The 21,210-nt window shown below is 36.5% G+C and overlaps 2 protein-coding genes across 2 annotated transcripts; one reads left to right on the top strand and one right to left on the bottom strand.

Annotated features, from left to right (window-relative positions):
* The first annotated feature begins 6,835 nt into the window (after positions 1-6,835).
* LOC125186518 (stromal cell-derived factor 2-like protein) lies at positions 6,836-10,297 on the top strand. The gene is made up of 6 exons (XM_048082889.1): positions 6,836-7,220; positions 7,907-8,047; positions 8,146-8,286; positions 9,539-9,588; positions 9,669-9,798; positions 9,885-10,297. Exons 1-6 carry the CDS (start codon positions 7,122-7,124, stop codon positions 9,966-9,968), a joined length of 645 nt encoding a protein of 214 aa, XP_047938846.1. The 5' UTR covers positions 6,836-7,121; the 3' UTR covers positions 9,969-10,297.
* Positions 10,298-18,792: 8,495 nt separating this feature from the next.
* On the bottom strand, positions 18,793-20,594 carry LOC125190361 (small ribosomal subunit protein eS12-like). The gene is made up of 5 exons (XM_048087640.2): positions 20,481-20,594; positions 19,976-20,021; positions 19,367-19,664; positions 19,110-19,175; positions 18,793-19,017 (listed from the first exon to the last, which is right to left on the bottom strand). Exons 2-5 carry the CDS (start codon positions 19,981-19,983, stop codon positions 18,958-18,960), a joined length of 432 nt encoding a protein of 143 aa, XP_047943597.1. The 5' UTR covers positions 19,984-20,021; positions 20,481-20,594; the 3' UTR covers positions 18,793-18,957.
* Between the last annotated feature and the right edge of the window lie 616 nt (positions 20,595-21,210).

Below are 21,210 nucleotides of genomic sequence, written 5' to 3'. Positions count from 1 at the left end.
CTTAGTAGAAATGAAAAAGACGGCCTCCAAAAATTGCAAAAGTCGAGGTCTTTTGAAAAAAAAAAAAAAAAGAAAAAAAAAAAAAAGAGTTTGATGAAATAAAGATAGAGCTTCTATTTTTTTTTTAAGATGTAATTTTGTCTTGAATGATCTCAAGTTTGGGGGAGTGAATATTTGGTTGTAAAGTCTTGTTAGTTGATTCTTTGGAAGGAAGTTGTAGGAGGGAAGAATTTGGCACTCAAATGTGTAGTTTTTTTGAGCTCACTATCCATATTTATCCTACCTCATCCTTAGCCCCATTACAACCTATAATTAAGACCTTGGACCTTATTGTTGATACATTGTGGATGTTTTGTAAATAGCTTAGTAGAGTTGAAGAAGTTTGATTTGAAATCCGCGAGTCTATGTGATAAGTAATGCTTGACGAGTCAACGATGACGGTTTGAGTTGTAAGATCTTATGCTTGAACTTACTTTGAAGTGCACCTTGACTTGAAGTTCTAAGTGGATGGGTGAGTGTTCTTGATAGTGGGAAATCTTGATTGGAAAATGTTGGGGGTTTAGTATTTGTCATTCATGTCTTTACTTGATTCTTTGTGATGAAAACTTTTGAAATAAATTTTATGTGTTAAACTTTGTTGAGTTATTGTGCTTGAAATTAATCTTGCTCGAGGACAAGCAAAAGCTCAAGTTTGGGGGTATTTGATGCGAAGCATATTTTCTATATTATTCCCCTTAGTGCTTTACATTTTTATGTAATTATGACTCATCAAATTATTGTTTTCATCGATTTTTAGGTTGTAAAAAGCTTATTAGAGCTCACTCAAACATTCCATCGAACATTTGGTGTGCTGTGCAAAAGACAAGTGAAGAATTTTCGTTGAGGCATTTCATCAAACAATTGGCGTGCACTGTATTTTAAGACAAATTCACAGCAGCCAGCGGCGTCCACCAGTCCGAGCAGCCCTTGCATCGTCTGCCTGGGCCGATTCTCGAAGGTGTAGAGACTCCAGCGCTCAACACCCGCCCGGGTGCGTTTTACACTAACAATTACACCCGCCCGGGCAGCTTCTTCAAGGCGTGAAGAGTCCAGAGAGGGCTGATTTTATGTCACCCGGCCGGGTGAATTTTTAGCTTCGAAATATACCCGGCCGGGTAAGCTTCTTCAAGGCGTGAAGAGTCCAGAGAGGGTCGATTTTATGTCACCCGGCCGGGTGATTTTTCAGCTTCAAAATCTACCCGGCCGGGTAGAACAACTCTAACTGCAATTCGGCAGTTTCTTGGGCGTTTTTTGGGCTGAGATAAAAAGGAACGAATCTGGAGAGAATTTGACACATCATTTTGGGAGATTAAGTGGTGTACGATTTTGGGTAAGAAAACAAATTGGTGAGAATTCTGAGTTGAAGTGCTACGTGTGTTGTTGGTGAAGGAGTTGGAAAAAGAAGAATTCTCCAAAGTCAAATTCATCATCTTCAAGCTCCATGGTTTCAAGGATTTTCATCTCCATTATCTTTGTTCTTAGTTTGATCATGTTAGGCTAAGAATATTGTGTTGCTCCAAACATGTGTTAGACAATGTAATTTTGTGATTTATCCTATGTTCGTTTCTATTTCATACTCGCTTTTACTACTTGTTCTTTGAATTAATCTATCTCTTTAGGTGCATCTTTAGTGATAGTTTTGCAATCTTATTTTAATGCCTCTTTAGCTTGAAATAAGATGGATCAAAGTAGTTTTGGATTATCAATTGGATTCGTTTAGATGACAAATTGATATTGGTTGTTGAGCATTTTTGAAATCGTTCTTTGAATCTCGCGTTTTCGTAAGATTTCTAGAATTGTGGAACTTGGTTTTAAGAATAAGTGTTTAGCTATTCTTTTGATCATTTGTGTTTAGCATGTTTAGTGCCTACACTTTAGTTTGCTCTTAATTGCTCCGAATGTTATGATATAGAATCGAATATATAAGATAAATCCTCTTGTTGTCTACGATTGTTTTGAGTAACTTTCGTCTCTCTTGTGTAATTTGAAATTTAAACTTTGTATCTTTTGTTTAAAAATCTTTCTCCAATAAAAAAAAACCTACATTTAAAATGTTTTGTATTTTTAGTGAAGTTAGACAAACTTACCTTCCCTGCGGATCGACACCTTAAATTTCTACACGCGAAGCTGTAATCTTGCAGTAAAGTAGTAATATTTGGGTTAATTAATTGAACTTGAGTGCAAAATTATTTTGTTTTGATAGACCTAAAATTACACATCAGTAGGAGTGATTTTGCTGCTGTCTAGGATGTGAGTTGAAGCCACTGGATTGTTCATATATGTTCCAACATCTATCAGCAAAGTGTCCTAACGGTTGTTGAATCCTCTTCCTCCTCTTCCACCTCTTCCATCCCTAAAGGAGTGTCCTCCCCTATTTCCTTGAAACCTGTTAAAAAATTGTGGATTTCCTCTTCCATAACCACTTTCCTTTCTTGACTCAGACATTTTAGCAACATTAGCAGAGGGTTGCGAACCATCCAGATTAATAGATTAATTTCTTCTAGATTCTAATCGTGTTTCAAAACTATGTAGCAAAGCACTTACTTCTGCTACAGTTGTAGGCTCAGCCCTTGAAGTGATAGTCACCATAACAGGATCATATTCCATTCCAAGGCCACTCAGGATGTGCAAGATCTGATCTCATCTGTCACTTTGCATCCAACAGTTCCAAGTAAATCACAACAATTCTTTATTTTGCTCAAGTAGTCCCTCATAGATAAGGATTCCTTCTTCATAGTCTGGAGTTGTAGTTTGTATTGCATCATCTTGGCCTTTGAATGATTTGAGAAGCTTGTTTCAAGAGCATTCCATATATCATTTGTAGATCTCAGTCCAACAACTAACACCATTGCACTTTAGGTGAGAGAAGACTGGATCCAGGCCGACAATCGTTGATCTTGGCGATGCCAATTCAAATATTCTGGATTTATTCGCTCAGTTCTTTGGTCTTTAATCATTCTGGGTGGATGATCCCCTGGGAGAAAGGACTCTAGCTCATAGCCTTCAATCGTGGCTAAAAGTTGTTGCCTCCATATCAAATAATTTGTGTGATTCAATTTGACAGAGATTGGTTGGTTATTTGGTAAGGTGGGAATATTAGAGGTGAGGGAGGATGAGGTAGAATCACTATGCAAGGTACTGCATGAGCTTGAAAACTCAGCCATGTTTTCAAAATAAAAAAAAATAAGCAAAGACAAGGGAGATAGAAGGGTAAGAGAGACAGGTTAAAAATCTGCTATGATACCATAAAGGAAATGCAGTAGACCCATTTTTGAGAGATAGGATCAAAACGTAGAATATGAGATTTAATGTATAGTCACTTTCATAAGGTGATTGATGATAATTGACATACAATTTTATCTCTATATATACAGCTCAATGGAAGGATCTAGACTAACACACCTTAGCATAGCTAGTCAAGAAACGAGAAAATGAGAAGACAATTCTCATAATTGAAACACAACTTTACATGTTCCTCTTTAATGTGACGTGTAACTGCAGACTCTTCATTCTTTATCATGAGACTTCTCATCTGATTCATGAGGAATGCTAACAATAGCTTATATTTTAGTTTGTTCAAAAATTTAACACGTGATCTCATTTAGTGTGTTTCGTTATATAATAATTGGTGCTTAAATAGTCTTTATCCAAGATTTTTGGAGAAGTAAGTGTGAACTTTTATACTATAAGGTAAATTTTTGAACAAACTAAAAATTTTATGAATACTTACTATTAAGCAATTTACTATAAATAGTGATCGTCTAATTGGATGTGGATTTTTTCATTTGTCAAACAATTATTAGTTGGAAATATTAACTCATAGTGTCATTTTGGTATGACAGAATTAGTGAATATTTTCTCATTTAATTAATGTCCGTTTAAACCAAACTAATGAAGGTCAGTTTAAACCTAACTAGGTGAGCGAGCTGGCTCGATTAGTCCACTAAATTTAGAGAATTATGATTAAAAAATAACAACCTGATTTTAAATCAAACAAATTGAGATATACTGTAGCTTATTTGGGCTGGTGGGTTAAGCTAATCAACTCGGCAGGGTGGCCCGTTGGGCTGCAAGGAAATGTATGCTTTTTAGTAATTTTTTGTTGCTTGTTCTGCATCGTACCATTTCATTCAACCCATTCATCCACATTTTTTCTTTTTTCTTATTTTCTGTCTAAATTCCATTCACCCACATTTTCTCACTTTTTTCTCTCTAAAATATACTGCGTCTTGATGTAAAAAATGGACGGCAATTATAAACGTCTAAACTAAAAGATAATAGACTCTCATTAAAAAAAAAGATATAAGATAGATATATTTTTTTATAAATAAATGCTTGATTGATTATATTTTCTTATGAATTTGATATTTTTTTATATTTAAAATTTTCTTTTTTTTAATTGAAGCTAAAATAATTTTATTTATAAAAAATAGAAAAGGTAATTTCAATTAACTGTTTTAGTCCGATGGGATAACCTGACACTCATTAGGGCTAGGGTTGAAAAAGTAGCTTATTTACGGACGGACCAAAATAGCTAAAATGAATAATATTTCAAGGACAAAAAAGTAGTTTCTCCGAGATCGTTCAGTGAAGCCTACTAGACACTAGTAGCCTAGTATCCTGGTCGTTAAAGTGAATATTGAAACATAAACTAATTAACTTAACTTATATTTTTCCAAAATACCCTTTGCCTCAGAAAATAAATGAATATAATGGCTTATTAAGATTAAAATAATGACTCAAATAAGTCTTGAAAAATGAAGTCTAACCTTTTCTTTCATTTTTTCGGTGAGCACCGTAGCATTAAATTTGAGTGTCAATTAAACCTGACAAACGACAAATATATTTAGACAGATAAATTGGAGCTATATGTAAGAAGATTAAATTTGAGATAGTTATCATCAATGCCCTACCATCTTATTCTTATCCATGTATTTCAAACTCAAAATGTTTGTCTGCTAGAAAATGAGACAGACTCTATATATAACACACTTACCCACCATTGTACATCACAAATTACAATTGAGTCGCAATGACATGCCTCTGCTCTCCGTCTTCGCACCCGGGTTCATTTAGGTGCAGCCGCCATCGGAGCCCCAAGCAGACCCGAATGAGCCGGGTCGTAGTGAAAGTAGGAGTGGTGAAGGCATTAGTGTTGATCAAGTTGATCAAGTCTTCGGGCCATGATCATCTTCACCGTCGGAGGAATTTCAACCCAAAACCCACCCGATTTTCAAACCACAATCAATGCATTCTATCTTAATTAAATTTTTTTTTTATATTGATGTGGGTATGAAGGCATTCTGTATATATTGGGAAGAATTCTGTTTTATACTAATTCTGAGTTTTGTTCTTGGCTTTTCACTATTTAAGTTGCAAGTATTTCTGTTTTACACCGTGCCATTTGATCTCTATCTATTTACATTCCATAAGGGGTGAAAAATGACTTAATCAACCCGAAATTTGGATTGTAGTAATATCTAATTTTAAATTGACATTGGAATGAATTTTAATACTAGTAGTACTATTTAAATGCCTAAAGAAGGCGTTTCCGGTTATTTAGTTTAGTTTCGAAATCAATCTTATTTTATTCTTTTACGAAACCTAAAAGGAGAACTAATGAAATGTAAATGATAGACATTTTTCTTGCTAAAAGATAAAAATGATTTTTCAATAGTTCAGAAAAAATAAAACAACCGTTTAATATAGTATAGTACTTTTTGCTTGGCCGTACACTTTTTTTTTTTTAATTTCTTTTGGATTTGTTTTTATATTCATTTCATTTCCAGGTGATCATTACACTAAAAAAATAATGTGGCAAAAGCAAGCTTGACCAAAATAAACTAAATTCAACTGAATACAAAATTAAATTAAAATACTTTGGCATATGCATAACAAATACTCCATATGAAGATGATGAAGTAAATGAAAAAACTATTACGAAAAGCGTCGGGAAAATTCCTATTCCTAATATACTGATTTAGTTTTGATCTTGGCCTTGCTAATTATAAAACCTAGTTATTGCTCAATCGTCATGGAGCGACCAATTTTCTTTTAAATACGGGGAACCTAGATTAAAATAATATATGTTGTGAACAAATGAGAATTGCATATTAACAGCACCACAAGACTGTATATTTTTGTCTGCATTTATTAATTAATGACCCAATCTTAATTTATTGAAGTTCGATATCTAGTTACACTTACACACATACAAGTACAAGTACTCCATACTTAAGCATAGCATACGCATAATTATAAATAAAACAATTATCAATTATTTTTCCGGCCATCATTAAATGTATCATGTGTCATTTTAGAACGTCCTATAATTTCATTTTTATCATTTTTAATACATGGATCATGCATCTAACTAATTCATTATATTTATATTTTATTAAAAATTCTGTTGTTACGAAGCTTGAAATGAATTGATTGGCTCCGAAGATAGAGATGGATTTGACATAGTCATATTTAAAAATTGAAATAAAAGATGGAAGTTCGAAAATCGCGGAAGATTGAGATCGATTTAAAATTGTTAATCTTGAAAATTTGAATAATAGTACTAGTAGACTTGTAGTATAGGAGTATCTACTTATAGCGATTGAAGATAGATTATTGTACACTTAACCGCAGGCAATGCAAAACTATATGTCACATCCCAATAACCAATAGGAGAAGCCCACGTCAACAAATGTACACGTGGAACAATCTAATTCGTAGGTTACTCAAGTCACACGTGGCGAGCCGCAAACTCTAATTACAGTTTAATTTAATTAATCAGCCCGAAGGAAGCACATACATTGTGCAGTTGCTCGATCGACGAATTACAAATTCAATCGAAAAAATAGCCGGAGCTCCGGCACCGCATAGAAGCTTTAACCGTGGCTCCCCCCGCTTCTCCGCAGCACCAACACAGCAACCTCACCCGCAGGAAATCCGCGCCGGCGTCCGCCTTCTCCGCCGCGTCTTCGTCGGGTTCCACACGAATTGTCTACCGGGAGTCCGTTGGCCGATCCTCCGATCCGGATCTGAGCCTGCCATTTTGGCAGAAGACTTGGTTCATCGTACTGTTGCTAGTGATGGCCGTCTCCTTTTTCGGTCTCGCGATATTCCTGCTTCTGACGCTCGACTCCGATTATGGTTCAACTCCGGTTTCCGCCGCCTCCGAGGGCGTTCAGGCAAGTCATATTTCTCCTTTATGTCTTTTTCTGGTACAGTGTGTGTGAGCTAGAGAGGTATTTCTGGATGAGTGAATTATATTGGCTATTTGATCGGTAAGCTTTAGGTATTTTTCATCGTAAAAAACTAAAAATTGATTTATGAAAAGCTGGAGCTCGAAAATTGAAGATTTATGTTCCTGTTTATGTTTCTGATTGGAGCTATTACGGTTACGGGGAATTAATTTTGTTGCAACTTAGTGGTGAATGTTAGTGCATTTGTGAATTGAATAATATTTGTAGTTTATTATCTGGTGGGATCGCCTAAATATATCTCTCGTTGATGTGATTTTATTTGGTTCCTGCGAACATGTTTCGGTTTTTGTTTTAGTTCTAAATTACGTTTGATAAGTAGTATGATTTCCATGAGAACTGATGAAGAAGGTATTGTAGGTTGGAGGTCAAATTGTATGGCCTATGGTTTTATTACTAGTGAAAAACTAAGAAATCTATTTAGATTCAGGTGCACTTTGACGGTTGAGGAAAAGCTAATTCGGTTGTTTGTGTAATACTCCTGCTTTACTGACTCGAATGCTGTGTAGCTAGCTGAAGAAATTTGTCATATGCAGTTAATAAATTAGTTTTATATGTTCTGTGTTTCGATTGTCATTGTACCAATGTGTTTAATCAAATGCTCCATTTTGTAGATATCATATGGTTCAGCCATCAAGCTGATGCATGAGAAGACAAAATTCAGACTGCACTCTCATGATGTTCCTTACGGATCAGGCAGTGGGCAGCAGTCTGTTACTGGTTTTCCTAATGTTGATGATGCCAATAGCTACTGGGTATGTCAACACTCAGCACTATATGTACTGTAATTTCTTTGTGCATGTGATCTATTAATGCTGGTTCCTGAACTGTTAAAGAGATTTTTATTTTGCAGATTGTCAGGCCAGTACAAGATTCATCTTCAAAGCAAGGAGACTCAATCAAAACTGGAAGTCTTATTAGGTTGCAACATATGAAAACTAGGAAGTGGCTGCACAGCCACTTGCATGCCTCACCAATATCAGGGAATATGGAGGTTAGCGTCCATGAGTTTGCTTAGCAACCTTCTCCCTACATCAAATATTTGAATATCTATCCTTGGGTCTGCTTATCTGGCTCTTAAACTGAGAATATCATTTCTTTTAGTAGTCTATTTCATTGTGCTGAACTCTACCATTGTGGTAGAGTAATGTGACATTCACTGTTACTCAAAAATGTTTTTGGCTATAAATTCGTGTAACCTGATTGTATATTTGGCATAATCAGAACATGAATTATCAAGGTTAGGTTTCATTACGAATCTAAAGTTGCATTTTGATTAGGGATGTAAATTCAAGGACTTTCAAATCTGTCAAAATTAGTTCAGTATAAGGGATGAATATCAAATATCTTTGCTAATATTGATATGATATATATTTCCAAACTCTTCAATCCACTGAGACCTTGTAATTTGACATAAGTTTCTATTATATCAATAGAAATTTTTAGAAGCAGTTCTTTTACTAATAGTAATATTTATTGTAAAATATCACCACAATAAATCCAGTCTATAAGTTTAGGTGAGGTGCAGCTTTCTGAGCAAAAATCTGAACTTCTTAAAGCTGATTGATGTAATATAGCTTAAGCATAATTCGATGTGCATGAGTTTATTGAGAGAGGCTAATGCTAATAAATCAGCTCCTATAAGTACTAAGCTTGCACTGGCACCTTCTTGTGGCACTTAGAGTTAAGATGCAATACACTGCATGGAGCATGTATTTCTACGACCTATATGTTTTGCAGTTGTAATTCCATTCATTTTAATACTGGTAGTTGTCTAGTATTTTCTCAGATGGAGTTTTTCAATGGGTAAATGTCTTTCCTTTTCTTGCCCCCTTTGTATCCCACTTGCAATAGATGAGTAACTTGTATTCATACATAAGATCCTTGTCATCGCCTTCCTTCTGACAATCATCTTATTTGGTATTCTTATTAATAATATGATTAGATCTTACTAATCAACCTTGTCCATGGACTATGTAATTTTTTTATTGATATGCCATGTTTTTTTCTAGAAAAATTATTCAACTTAGTTCATCTGAAATACTATTGCTACTAGTGTAGACAGGGATTTTTCCTCTCCCCGCTGGTCAATGTAAATTACAAAATTTGTATGAGTTTCACACTAAATACATTTTTGATGTCTTTGTTTAGATACTTATATAGATCCATCGTGTTTAATATTCAATTTTGTATTGAGTGTTCCGGTTATTGTCTTAAGCTTAAATACGTGATGGAAAAATATACAGGTCAGTTGCTTTGGCAGCGATACCGAGTCTGACACTGGGGATCACTGGAGGTAAAGACATATAGCTATGAACCTTGTGGGTTATGTGATTAGGCTTCGGCATTCATTGTGTTTGTTGTGTGTGGCTTCAGTGTTGAGATTGAGGGAAATGGAAAGACATGGAGGCAAGATCAAAGGGTAAGGCTTCGGCATGTAGATACTGGTGGGTACCTTCATAGCCATAACAAGAAATACCAACGCATAGCCGGGGGGCAGCAAGAGGTAAGAAAGAAATAATAATGGATTAAAAAAGTTGCAGCATCGATCTATGGATAATGAATTCATAATGGTCTGTGGAACTGTTTCAGGTGTGTGGTGTTGCTGAAAAGAAACCTGATAATATTTGGTTAGCAGCAGAGGGCGTTTATCTTCCGGTTACTGAAACCAAATGAAGCTCCTCTCCCCTGCCCTGCCCTGCCCTCCCCTCCCCTCCCCTCCGGTAGTAGGTAATGGCTAATCATAGTTGAGCGATTTCTGTTAATTTAGTAGGGAATTACTCTCCCCTTTCTCCTATATTACAGAACACAGTTGCATGTGAACATTGCAAAGTTTTGAAAATAGTTTCATGTAATTGCCTTATAGTGCATGTAGACTTTACTATGAATTCCACAACTTATGTCACATGTTCAATTGTGGTTGATGTAGGGGTGTAATCGTTTCGTATTTGACACTATCGAATATTTGCATTGATATTCAGATATAAAATTTGAATATTCGAATATCCATTTTGTTGTAATAAGTGTATTTTCAATGGTTAATATCTCGATACCAAACTGTATTCATCTATTAACAGAAACATAAACATCTATACATGTAGGGGTGGGTAATAAAAATTATTTTTTTATCCTAAAGAGCTAAAAGGTATAAATACATTATATTTGTAGTGAAATTTGTATTTAATTCAAAATAAATTGTACTCCGAAAAAGCTAAAGTTTTCACCTTGTGGTTTTAAATATTTATTTTATCCAACAATGAACTATATTTACCATAAATCTTTGTGATCAAATAATTGAGAATGGTACGGAGGTTTTATACAAAATTAATTTTTAATTTCAACTTATATAGACATATTTTAAAATGTTTGGTTAAGTAAGTCTTTATATTTGGATTCGATCGTGGTTGCAGCAGGAATTACGATGAATATGAGTCATAGTCTTTATTTGGTGAGGTTTTTTTCAGTTGGTGCTAGTTTTACGCTGGTGATTATGCGGGACTAAAAAATTATTTAAAGTAAATAACAATATAACTAACTAATAATCTATATTTAAATAATGGGTAGTGATATAATGAAAACTATATATTTAATATAAATTTAAAACTTTAATTCTAGTCACTAAATATTACTCCCTCCGTTCCACTTTAGAAGTCCCAGTTTACCATTTTTAGGTGTCTCACTTTAGAAGTCTCGGTTGGAATATTCCATAAATGGTATTAGGTCTCACATTCCATTAACCTTTTTCCACTCACATTTTATAATAAAACTAATATAAAAAAGTAGGACCCATATTCCACTATTTTTTTCACCACCTTTCCTTTACATTTCTTAAAACTCGTGTCTAACTCAACCGAGACTTAAGAACTTTCTTTTGGACTTAGGTGTGGTTACGAATCTGCCCAAGAGCATCATCATTCATTGTGACAATTCTGGTGTTGTGACAAACTCGAGGGAAGAGCAAACACATAAGAGATATAGTGCAGAGAGGAGACATACAAGTGATCAAGATTGAGTCAGAAAACAACCTGACAGATCCTTTCACGAAGGCATTAGCGGTCAAGCCGTTTGAGAGCCATGTTGAAGGAATGGGAGTTCGACTAATACAAGACCTCAATCCGCTTTCAGTATAAGTGGGAGAATTAGACGTTAGACATTTTTTTGTATACTCGAAAGTGTTTTGAGTATAAGTGGGAGATTGTTAGAGTTTATATACTAGAAATCACGTTTCGAGTGATTGAATACTGTAAAACTCTTATTTTATTTTCCAAGGAATAAAATAGATTATTTTTGTCATAATGTTGTTATGTTTTACATTTAATGGATGTTATTGCATGTTTAAATGTATAACTAAACTTAACAAAGTCTAAATCTTTGTTTTAGTAGACCGGTTGTGGGCGTCGTCCACTTTAAGGTAACACGGTCAGTCCTAAACAAATAAAAAGAAGAATTTCACGACCTAGATGGAATTAGACTATCCATCGTGAAAGGTTGCAATGTCAGTCCGCATATTTCTAAGCCTTACTGAAATAAGATGACCATTGGTGTGGTAAAACACTGAACGGATCTAACAGCAAGACGAGTCTTTATGCTATCTACTGAAAGGCAGGTCTTGATAAATATTAATTTCTTAATCAATGTAGGTTAGCATTGAGCATACGGTACTGATTATGCATTACTTTGACTTATCAAATGGTGCGGGTTTTTCGCAACCCAATAATCCTGATATATTGGGTAGTGGTGATTAATATCTAGCGGTGCTAGGATTGCTATTATGTTAAATCGTGCGCGAGGAGAGTCTCGTTTGATAATGTCCTCAAGAGGAGCGCGAAACAAGGTTTTATTGTTCGGAACCTAGCTAGTTGGAGTTTGATTACTCTAAGAATAATAAATAAGCGTTTCATGATAAGTCCACTCTTGGAATTTATAAGAAGTTAATTAATTAAGCGCATAACAGACATTAATTAATTAATGGACATTTTTATCTTAATCGCGGGAAATGAAGGATAAAACGAAAACTCGGATTACTTATAATTTCGGATTTGGATGGGGAGAGTTCAATATTACTTCTGTAGTGGCTGCTCGTAATATTCCAATTAAGCTTGTATTAAATTGTGGGCTCAATTTAATTAGTAAAAAGTAAATTGGGTGAGCCCATATCCAAATCCTTCCATAGATCCCTGTCTGAGCCCAAAAGGAACTTAATATAAATAGGAGAATAAAGGAGACAGAAAAATACAATTTTATTTTCTCAAATTTCTGTCCCCCTCCATACAGTGGTGGTCGAAATTTTCCTCTTCCTCCGTGGAGTTGAATTTCTGTCTCTTTTATTTAAATCCTAGTATTCCAGTGAGATCAGCTCACACTGATATTGGAGTCCAGTACGGGAACCAGAGAGAGTTTCCGTGGTCTAGTATTCAAAGCGTCACATGGAGAAGTCGCTAGCCATCGTCGTTTTTTTGCAAAATTAACAAGGTACTCCCTCCGTTCCACAGTAATAGAGGCATTTGATTTCGCGCACTTATTTTGAAAAAATAATTATAAATAGTTGAAGTGAAGAAAAAGTAAAGTAAGAGAAAGAATATTGTAGATAAGACTCTTCTCTACATTATTATCTTTCTTACTTTACTATCTCTCCACTTTAACTATTTAATACTCCCTCCGTCCCCGAATAAGAGTTACTAATTTCCATTTGATCCGTCCCCAATTAAGAGTAGCATTTCATTTTTACCATAAATGGTAAGTAGGTCCCACATTCCACTAACTCATTTCACTCACATTTTATTATAAAATCAATATAAAAAAGTGGGTCCCACATTCCACTAACTTTTTCAACCAACTTTTCTTTACATTTCTTAAAACTCGTACCCGGACAAAGCGTTACTCCTAATGGGGGACGGAGGGAGTATCATTTTTTCAAAATGAGTGCAGAAAATGAAATGCCTCTGTTACTGTGGAACGGAGGGAGTATTATTTCTGCTCCGTAGAAAAGCATGTTTTAGGTTTCAATTATAATTAAAGCATGATTAATTCAAGTTATGAACATGATACATGTGTAAATTACACGAATAGAATTTGTCTAAATAATCTGCTAAATAGATCTGATTATTATGTGATTTATTTGTTTAATATATCGAACGCATCCGCTGCCAGTTCCTTCAATTGGTATCAGAGCCAGTCTTTGGTTCTAATTATTTGGATTTAAATTTCGCGAAATTCATGTATGCATGTATTATTTGATTCGAAGCATGTTCTTGTATTTAGTTGTTATATTTTATGCATGAAGAACTCAAGAACAATTGAATCAAAAGAACTTGAATTTTCGATCGTACGAGATGTGCGATTTGTCGGAGCTTGCACCGGGACGAATCGCACTACATACGATCGAAGAGGGTTGTCGAATTGAGTGGGAGCGAGGGAGGCGGTCGGTCGGTGACAAGCAGACGAGGGTGGTCTCGTGCACGCCGCCGGCAAGACCGTCGGTCCCGGCGAACCCCAGAGAATCATGGCCGATCAGTGGGAGCATCAAAGCGATCATCCGGCGACGTGAATACGAGCATGGGCTCGTCCACGCCGCCGGCGAGACCGCAGCGCCGATCTTCCACAGCTTTAACGGCGGTCGACAATGGTGGAGAATGATGAAGCTCGCTGCTCGTTCGAGAGTAGCGGCTTGTCTCCACCGCAAGAACCCTAACCCTAACCCTAGTCGAACCCTAGCCGCGCGACGCCGGACCGGAGCTGCACCGCCTTGCGCGGCTGCTGCTGGTTCTCAGCAGGTTGACAACGGCGGAGGGAGATCTACCGGAGCATTGCGGTTTTGGCCGCATGCTGGTCGACGACGACGATGGGAGAAGCGGCGTTTTACGCCGGAGATAGGGAGTAAGGAAGCAACCGTGCTGACGCGCGGGCTGCCGGGAGTGGCTGGGCGGCAAAGACAACGATTCAGCACGAAATTTAACATCAACAAAGCTTCAACACCATTTCAACACAAAATTCGACATCAACAAAGTGTCAAGGATTCAACACGAAATTCAACATCAACAAAGATTCATCGTCATTTCAACACAAAATTCAACATCAACAAGGAATCAACGACGCAATGTAAACGCAAAATTCAAGCAATTTTTTCGACGAATCAGCACATGATCGGTAATAGCTAGGTTTTAGCATGAAATTCAAGCAATTTTTTCAACACAAAATTCGACATCAACAAAGTGTCAATGATTCAGCACGAAATTCAACATCAACAAAGATTCAACGCCATTTCAACATAAAATTCATCATCAACAAGAATCAACGACGTAGTGTCAACACAAATTCAAGCAATTTTTTCGACGGTCAGCACATGATCGGAATTAGCTAGGTTTTTTTACTGAAAAAATTTAATTGTTGAGAATATGAGACGTCAATTACAATGGTGAAGATCCTCGCTGAAGATGTGAATATTTGCTGTTTGGAAAGTGGGAGATTAATTAGGAACGCATAAACCACTGGTCAAATTGAGTTACACAATTATCCTCTGTTGACAAAATATAGGCTCTTTTTGACATATGAATTGAACGCCATATTAACCACATATATGATATAATTAGTGACTAGAATTAAAATTATGAGATTATATTAAATATATGATTTTCATTTGATGACATCCAAATAGTACTCTAGTACATATTTAGGGTTCGTTTGGTAGTATTGCCGAGGTTTTAATAAGATCTCATATAGTGGCTTTTTTCATGATTTTAAATAGCTAATCATACTTATGATGGTGTTTGGTAGAAATGTTTTATGACTTAATACATCATTTGGTAGGCATTAGTCATTATACTAGAAAATTATATTAAGGCCTGCGATGACAAATATGCCCTCCCTTTTTCAAATGAAATGACTTCCTTACTCTCCGTCCCCCTTGCAAATGTGCAGTTTGGCGCGGAATTCTTCACAGATTGGCGCCATTAATGGAAGATGATAAAAATATGTGTATACATTGTATAGCAATGTCAACGTTAACGGAAGATATGTACACATTGGATATCTTCACAGATTGGCGCACATTAATGGAAGATAATAAAATTATGTATAGCAATGTCAGCTTTAATGGAAGATGTCTGGTCACGAGCACCACGACGCACCTGACGGCCCCGCACACGTTGGCGATCGTGGCGTAGGCGGACTCAAATTTGCAGAATGTTTACTTCAAATTTGAGTGTGTTTTAAAGGTAGCCGGTGGTGAGATCATAGTTGGCGTTAGGGATGTCAATTCAACCCGAAACCCGTGGGCCGGCCCGAACAATCCGGTAATATGAGCGGGTTAGGGCTGTAATTTTATTACCCGAACACAAAACGGGCTAAACGGGTTGGCCCGAATGGGCTGGCGGGTTAAACGGGTTGGCCCGAACGGGCTGCGGGTCGGCCCGATGGGTTGTGAGTTTTAATTATAAAATATTAAGTTTTAGGGATTTTTTTATATTTTTGAATCCCCAATCTTCATTCTACACAATCATTAGTCTTATTCAATCTCCATTCTACACTTTTCCACTCGATCCCACAATATTAGCTTTCAAATTTCATCTCAATTCATTATTGCACCGTCCCATCATCTGCTACTAGTGTCTTACCACCACCAAAACCAATCAAGATAAAATTAAGAACTAACCCATCAAAAATCTTAATATATTTATCATTTTAATAATGATTCATGTAAGATATGATTTTTAATTTTCATAAAGAATTAGTTACGAACAATGCCATAATAATGACACGAACACAAGCTTTAATTTATATTGTAGTTGATCGAGATGAAAGGCTTCTTTTCAAGTATTATTGAAAAAAACTATGAAAATTTGAATATTTCATATGATTCTAAACTAAAAAGAAAAAAGTATCTAATATTTAAAATTATTTTATAGAAGAAAATTTTGATACAAAAGATTATTTTCGAAAGCTTTTAGGCCCGAATAGCCCGATGGATTAGCCCAAAACCCGACGGGTTAGGGTTAGGGTTGAAAATTTATGATCCGAAAAATCCATGACCCGAATGGCCTGCACCCAAATAGCCCGACGACCCGAGTGGGCTAGCCCGAACCCGAACGGGTTAGCCCGATTGACATCCCTAGTTGGCGTGCATCTGGATTCCATTCAAGCTCGAGTATGAGATCATTATAGTCGTGACACCCTTCCTGATCGAGTCGAGATAAGCAGGCATATGGATGTCTTGCAACTGATTCCACTCTATCACTGTGTCATTCTCATTGATTCCATAGGCAGTGCCACCGTCTCCAACGAAATGCTTTGCACATCCCGCGACTTTCGCCCTTCCACCACAACAAGCACGAATCAGACAAATCAAAGGCGAACAAACAACAACGTTGTTACAATAAATCAGATCCCTACCTAGGAAGGACAAATGGGAAGTTGTTTGGGTAATTTGGTGGAACTTCCCCTTGCAGACCAGGGATGATCTCGGTCATCTTCTGCACAATCTCGTGATCTTCGCTGTAGCTTTCGTAACAACGCCCCATCTCGGGTCCCTGCACACCTGCAAAGAGGGATCACAAACCTAGCAATCACTCATATTGATCAACTCAGTTCAAAGTCACAGTAAAACACCAAAACTCAACCACCTTGGAAAAAAGAGGTACTAATTACAAGATTGCATTTCTCAACAGCAAATCTCCACTTCCTCTGCCATAGATTCTACAATCTACACATTAAAGCTAAGTTAGTTGTGACGCTAACGATCATGACAAAGACGGGAGATACAAATATTTTAGCAACAGGATGCAAGAACCACATTAAAGATTTCTTAAAGAGCACATGACGTGCATAAGGATCTATTGAGATTTCACATGAAACTACATAGAAACATTAAAAAGAATCACCTGTGCTAGACGTAAATTGAACCTTAACGCTTAGTCTTTCTTGGGGATATCTTTCTCTAAAATTTCCTTGGGTTTTGCCTTCTTCTATATTTCCCTGCCATAACATCAAAACAAAATTTTGCTCCTGTTTAGGCTTACAAGAAAAAAACAGCTCACACTCGATCCATGTTATTAACCGCAACTGAATTGATCGAAAGATCTATCCAAAATTGGAATTTTATATCCCTAATCCAATTCTAACAACTTCTATTCCAGAATATCATGCAGCAATTCATCATAGTTGCTTAATATGAACAACAAAGTATGCAAATTTGTGATAATGTAGGCAACATCAGATTCCCAAAAAAGAATTGGTCAGAAAATTCAGTCAGCATCACATTGAATCAATATAAAAAAAACATTTAGAATGATCAGAATTCAGATATATTCCAATTTATTCACCTTCATTCAATTTAGTAACCGATTAAAAAAAGACAGGAAATTTCACTCACACTCCCTCCCCCACACTCACAATACTCCCTATTTTGCACAAACCAAACTTCCCACTTCAGCAAAAATGCATTCAATTTCATTACAAACCCAATCAAGAAACTTTGTAAAGTGAGGCCTTTTGCTTAACATCTTTTTCATCAATCATCCCATGAATTGAGCAATTCCCATCAAAATTTCAAATTTCTGAGATTAGGGTTCATCAAGAATTGGGCCTTTTCCATCAATAAAGAATCAAACATGAAATCCCACAAAATAAAATTTGATCTATTTGCACCTACCAATTAAATATTTGTGGATAACATCTGCAGATGAAACCCGACGTTCAATCTGAGTCATCTGTCCAATCTTTTCAGCAAGAGTCATTCTACTCATCAAATCTCTCACTCTCTCCTCCAACGGCTGCTTGGGGTCCTTGTACTTCATGTACTCTGCCGCCACCGCCGCCGTCCCCCGCCACAGCGCCACCGCCGTCGCCACCGTAAGCCTCCCCGTGCTGATCGCCTGAAAAAGTACCCAAAAATTCACTTCCCAAATCTATGTGATAGTGAGCGACTCGTGATTATGGGTATTATGCTGGCTAGAGCTCAAAAACAACGAGGGCAATTGGGGCATAAAACGGGAGAAGACGAAGTCAGCGAAGCTGGGAAAACTTTATACCACAACTTTTCTCGGATAGTGTTATGCCAGACTCGCCGATTTTATTGTGGAAATCACCGATTTTATTGTGGAAATCACCAAGATCCGGAACTTTTGTGCCGGGTTCTCCGACAAAACCAGCCGCTACCAAATGGTTGAGAAGATGGGAAAAGGACCAGTTTTACGAGCTTTTATGTAGTAATATGAGTTTCTATGAGCTACCAAACTAGCCCTTAATGTATAATTTCACGTGGAGCCATAAAATTAAATAAATTATTATGTGAAGTCAGAAATAGTACTAGGTGTGATATTATGAGAAAAAAAGTTCTTTACACTATTATGATAATGACTTTTTCCATGTCAAACCAAAGTTTTTTAAATAGACACATGTTTTTCCTATTTTTGCTATTAAGTTAAATTAAACCTTACAATATTTTTTTTTAAATGTAACATCTCATTTAAATTTCTGGTAGGGAGTATCCAACAATAAGACGAAGTATCAAAAATCAAGAGCAAAATTTCAAATATTATCGTCAAAAGCATTGGAATTCGGTAGACTCAAAAACAATTAAAACAGAAACACTAAAAGCATAATAAAAGAGAGCTTCTATTTCTAAAGCCCTAAATGGTTTTCCATAACAACCAACTTCACCGGGAGCTTCTCAGTGAGACTTCACATACTCTTGCACGATGTGAAGCCCTTCACTCTCCTCACCAAAATCCTAAACCACAACAATCTCAAAGTCAGGCTCTTGTCAATCAAATCTCACCATTGTATTGAGAAGAAAGAAATCTATCAATTTGCCAACATTACCTTCACGACAACACAAGCAGCTCCGACAACCTTCCTGGCCTTGCCTTCAGAGTCAATCTTGCACAACTACACAATCAACATTGAACACTAGAATCAAATAATATATCAATGATTCCCAAGTAAGAATAAGACAACCGGCTCAAGATGATCCGTCATCACCACAGTTGTCAAAGACAAATCATATGTGACAACGGCGAAAATCAGAGATGATTTCCTGATTTTGGGGCAGTAATTTAAAATCATCAGAATTCACTTACACCGGCCCATTCACCAAGGGTCTTGGCACTTGCAACGGAGATAAGGTTGACATTGTGATCGGAACACAATGCTTTGACCAACTTAATGTAGTCAGGTTGGTCACAGTCCTCGGCCAACACACACAAGAGGGCAGCATGCTTCTCAATGGCCTTTGCGGCCTCATGAAGACCCCGAACCAGACCTCCATGTGCCAACGACTTCTTGAGCACAAGCTGCAGAGCAGTCATGATATCCATAGGCTCACCAAGGGTGGGAGCCGCCGCAGCCACTGGGGTATCAACAACAACAGGCTCTTCTCTGCAAAACATCCAGGTTTTTAGAATCCGCATTTCATGTTGACAAAATTGCATTTCTAATTAGTCTCTCTTGAAAATAACAAAAATCTGATAATGGATTCAAAAGATCTTTGAATAGGCTTTAGAAACATACAAAGGATATTCAATAGATATACAAATCCCAACTTAACATATCACCACCTCTTCCCTAAAAATTGATTAACTAATTCGACAAATAACTGTCAAAGGTCTGTGCATTCATTTTATCAATTGTAATCATAATTAACATACAAAGTTAATTCAACAGATATAGAAAATTGAAGAGTTTCTTACCCAGACATTTCGGATTGGGGCTAGAAACGGATTCTATTTATATGAACTGCAATAAATCAAAAGATTACACAAATCAGCAGAAGTTACATAAGGTAGATCCAAAGGCTTATATATTATGCACGACAAGAGATACATAAAAATTGATATTGCAAATTACAATTCTGTATTGAAAGTAAATCGTCCAAAGAAGATATATGATCTAGCAATAGATATAAATCAGACGAAACTAGACCACTCAAACGAACAATGCGAGCACACTTTTCAAAATTCAGAAACCACAAATCAACACAAACCACTGAGATCAAATAAATTCAGATGCCAATTATTTAAATAACAGAACATCAATTTTTCAATGCTAAATTCAGATAGCTACCAAAAAGTTACCAGAACAAAAAAATTACAAACAACAGCATCAACGTAAATTGAAGAAAACGTAAGAAAATAATAACAAAACGTTCGGAAACGAAACAATTAAAAGAGAAATAGTAAAAAACAGGTAACGCACCAGCGGCTGCGGAGCAAAGTGTTTAGCTGCAAACGCAAATAAGGGACCAAAATAAACGGTGTTCGTCGCAATTTTATAGAGAGAGGATAGAAAGAGAAAAACCCCAAACCCTAGTTTTTGTGGACTTCGGCAAAATGATTTCAGCCCAATATGCTTGGCCCATGAGCCCAAGCTAGGAATATTACGTGTCGTTTTATGTTTTATATTGGTGTTTTAAAATTGGGTATGACTGAATTTGCACTCAGATTCAAAGACTCATTACATCAAATCAATAACCAACATTTGAGTAATAATTCTCTATTGCAAGTGACCACCAAACTTTCAAGAATAAAAATGCAAAAGACCCTACATTAGAATCAAAATTAAGCATGAAATTCACCCCAAATAAACATCAACAAATCAATTTTCTTATCATAGGAATGAATACAGAGCTGTATATACCTAGAGGTGGAAATCAGATGCTGGTGGCGGTAAGATTGACTCCATTGTACAAGACACAGCAGTCCGACGCGGAGCCAGCGAGTAGGTTTGGTACGGTGGTACAAGTTAGGTTGGGTGGTCGCAGCGGGGGGGGGGGGGGGGTGGGGGGTTATGCTAACAAGGACGGAGCCAGGATTTCTTTGTAAGAGGGGCAAAAATATACATTTAGATATTTTAAAAATTGAAAGAGCAATTAGTAAAGATTAATACAAATTTTTTTTAACATGTAATACACGTATTTATGTATAGA

The sequence above is a fragment of the Salvia hispanica genome, chromosome 5 (genome assembly GCF_029641045.1).
Source record: "Salvia hispanica isolate PSC_SH4W2 chromosome 5, Shi_PSC_v1, whole genome shotgun sequence".
Lineage (NCBI taxonomy): Eukaryota > Viridiplantae > Streptophyta > Magnoliopsida > Lamiales > Lamiaceae > Salvia > Salvia hispanica.
Note: the sequence above shows the minus strand (reverse complement) of the source record. Positions and strands in the feature narration are given on the sequence as shown.

What these genes read in the sequence shown, in the direction of transcription:
- LOC125186518 (XM_048082889.1), top strand. Translation starts at nt 7,122, where the DNA reads ATGGCCGTCTCCTTTTTCGGTCTCGCGATATTCCTGCTTCTGACGCTC. An exon ending in CCGCCTCCGAGGGCGTTCAG is followed by an intron (nt 7,221 to 7,906) that starts GCAAGTCATATT and finishes TCCATTTTGTAG; the next exon opens with ATATCATATGGTTCAGCCAT. An exon ending in TAGCCGGGGGGCAGCAAGAG is followed by an intron (nt 9,799 to 9,884) that starts GTAAGAAAGAAA and finishes GAACTGTTTCAG; the next exon opens with GTGTGTGGTGTTGCTGAAAA.
- LOC125190361 (XM_048087640.2), bottom strand. An exon ending in CCCTTGGTGAATGGGCCGGT is followed by an intron (nt 19,176 to 19,366) that starts GTAAGTGAATTC and finishes TTGATTGTGTAG; the next exon opens with TTGTGCAAGATTGACTCTGA. An exon ending in CTGCTTGTGTTGTCGTGAAG is followed by an intron (nt 19,018 to 19,109) that starts GTAATGTTGGCA and finishes GTTGTGGTTTAG; the next exon opens with GATTTTGGTGAGGAGAGTGA.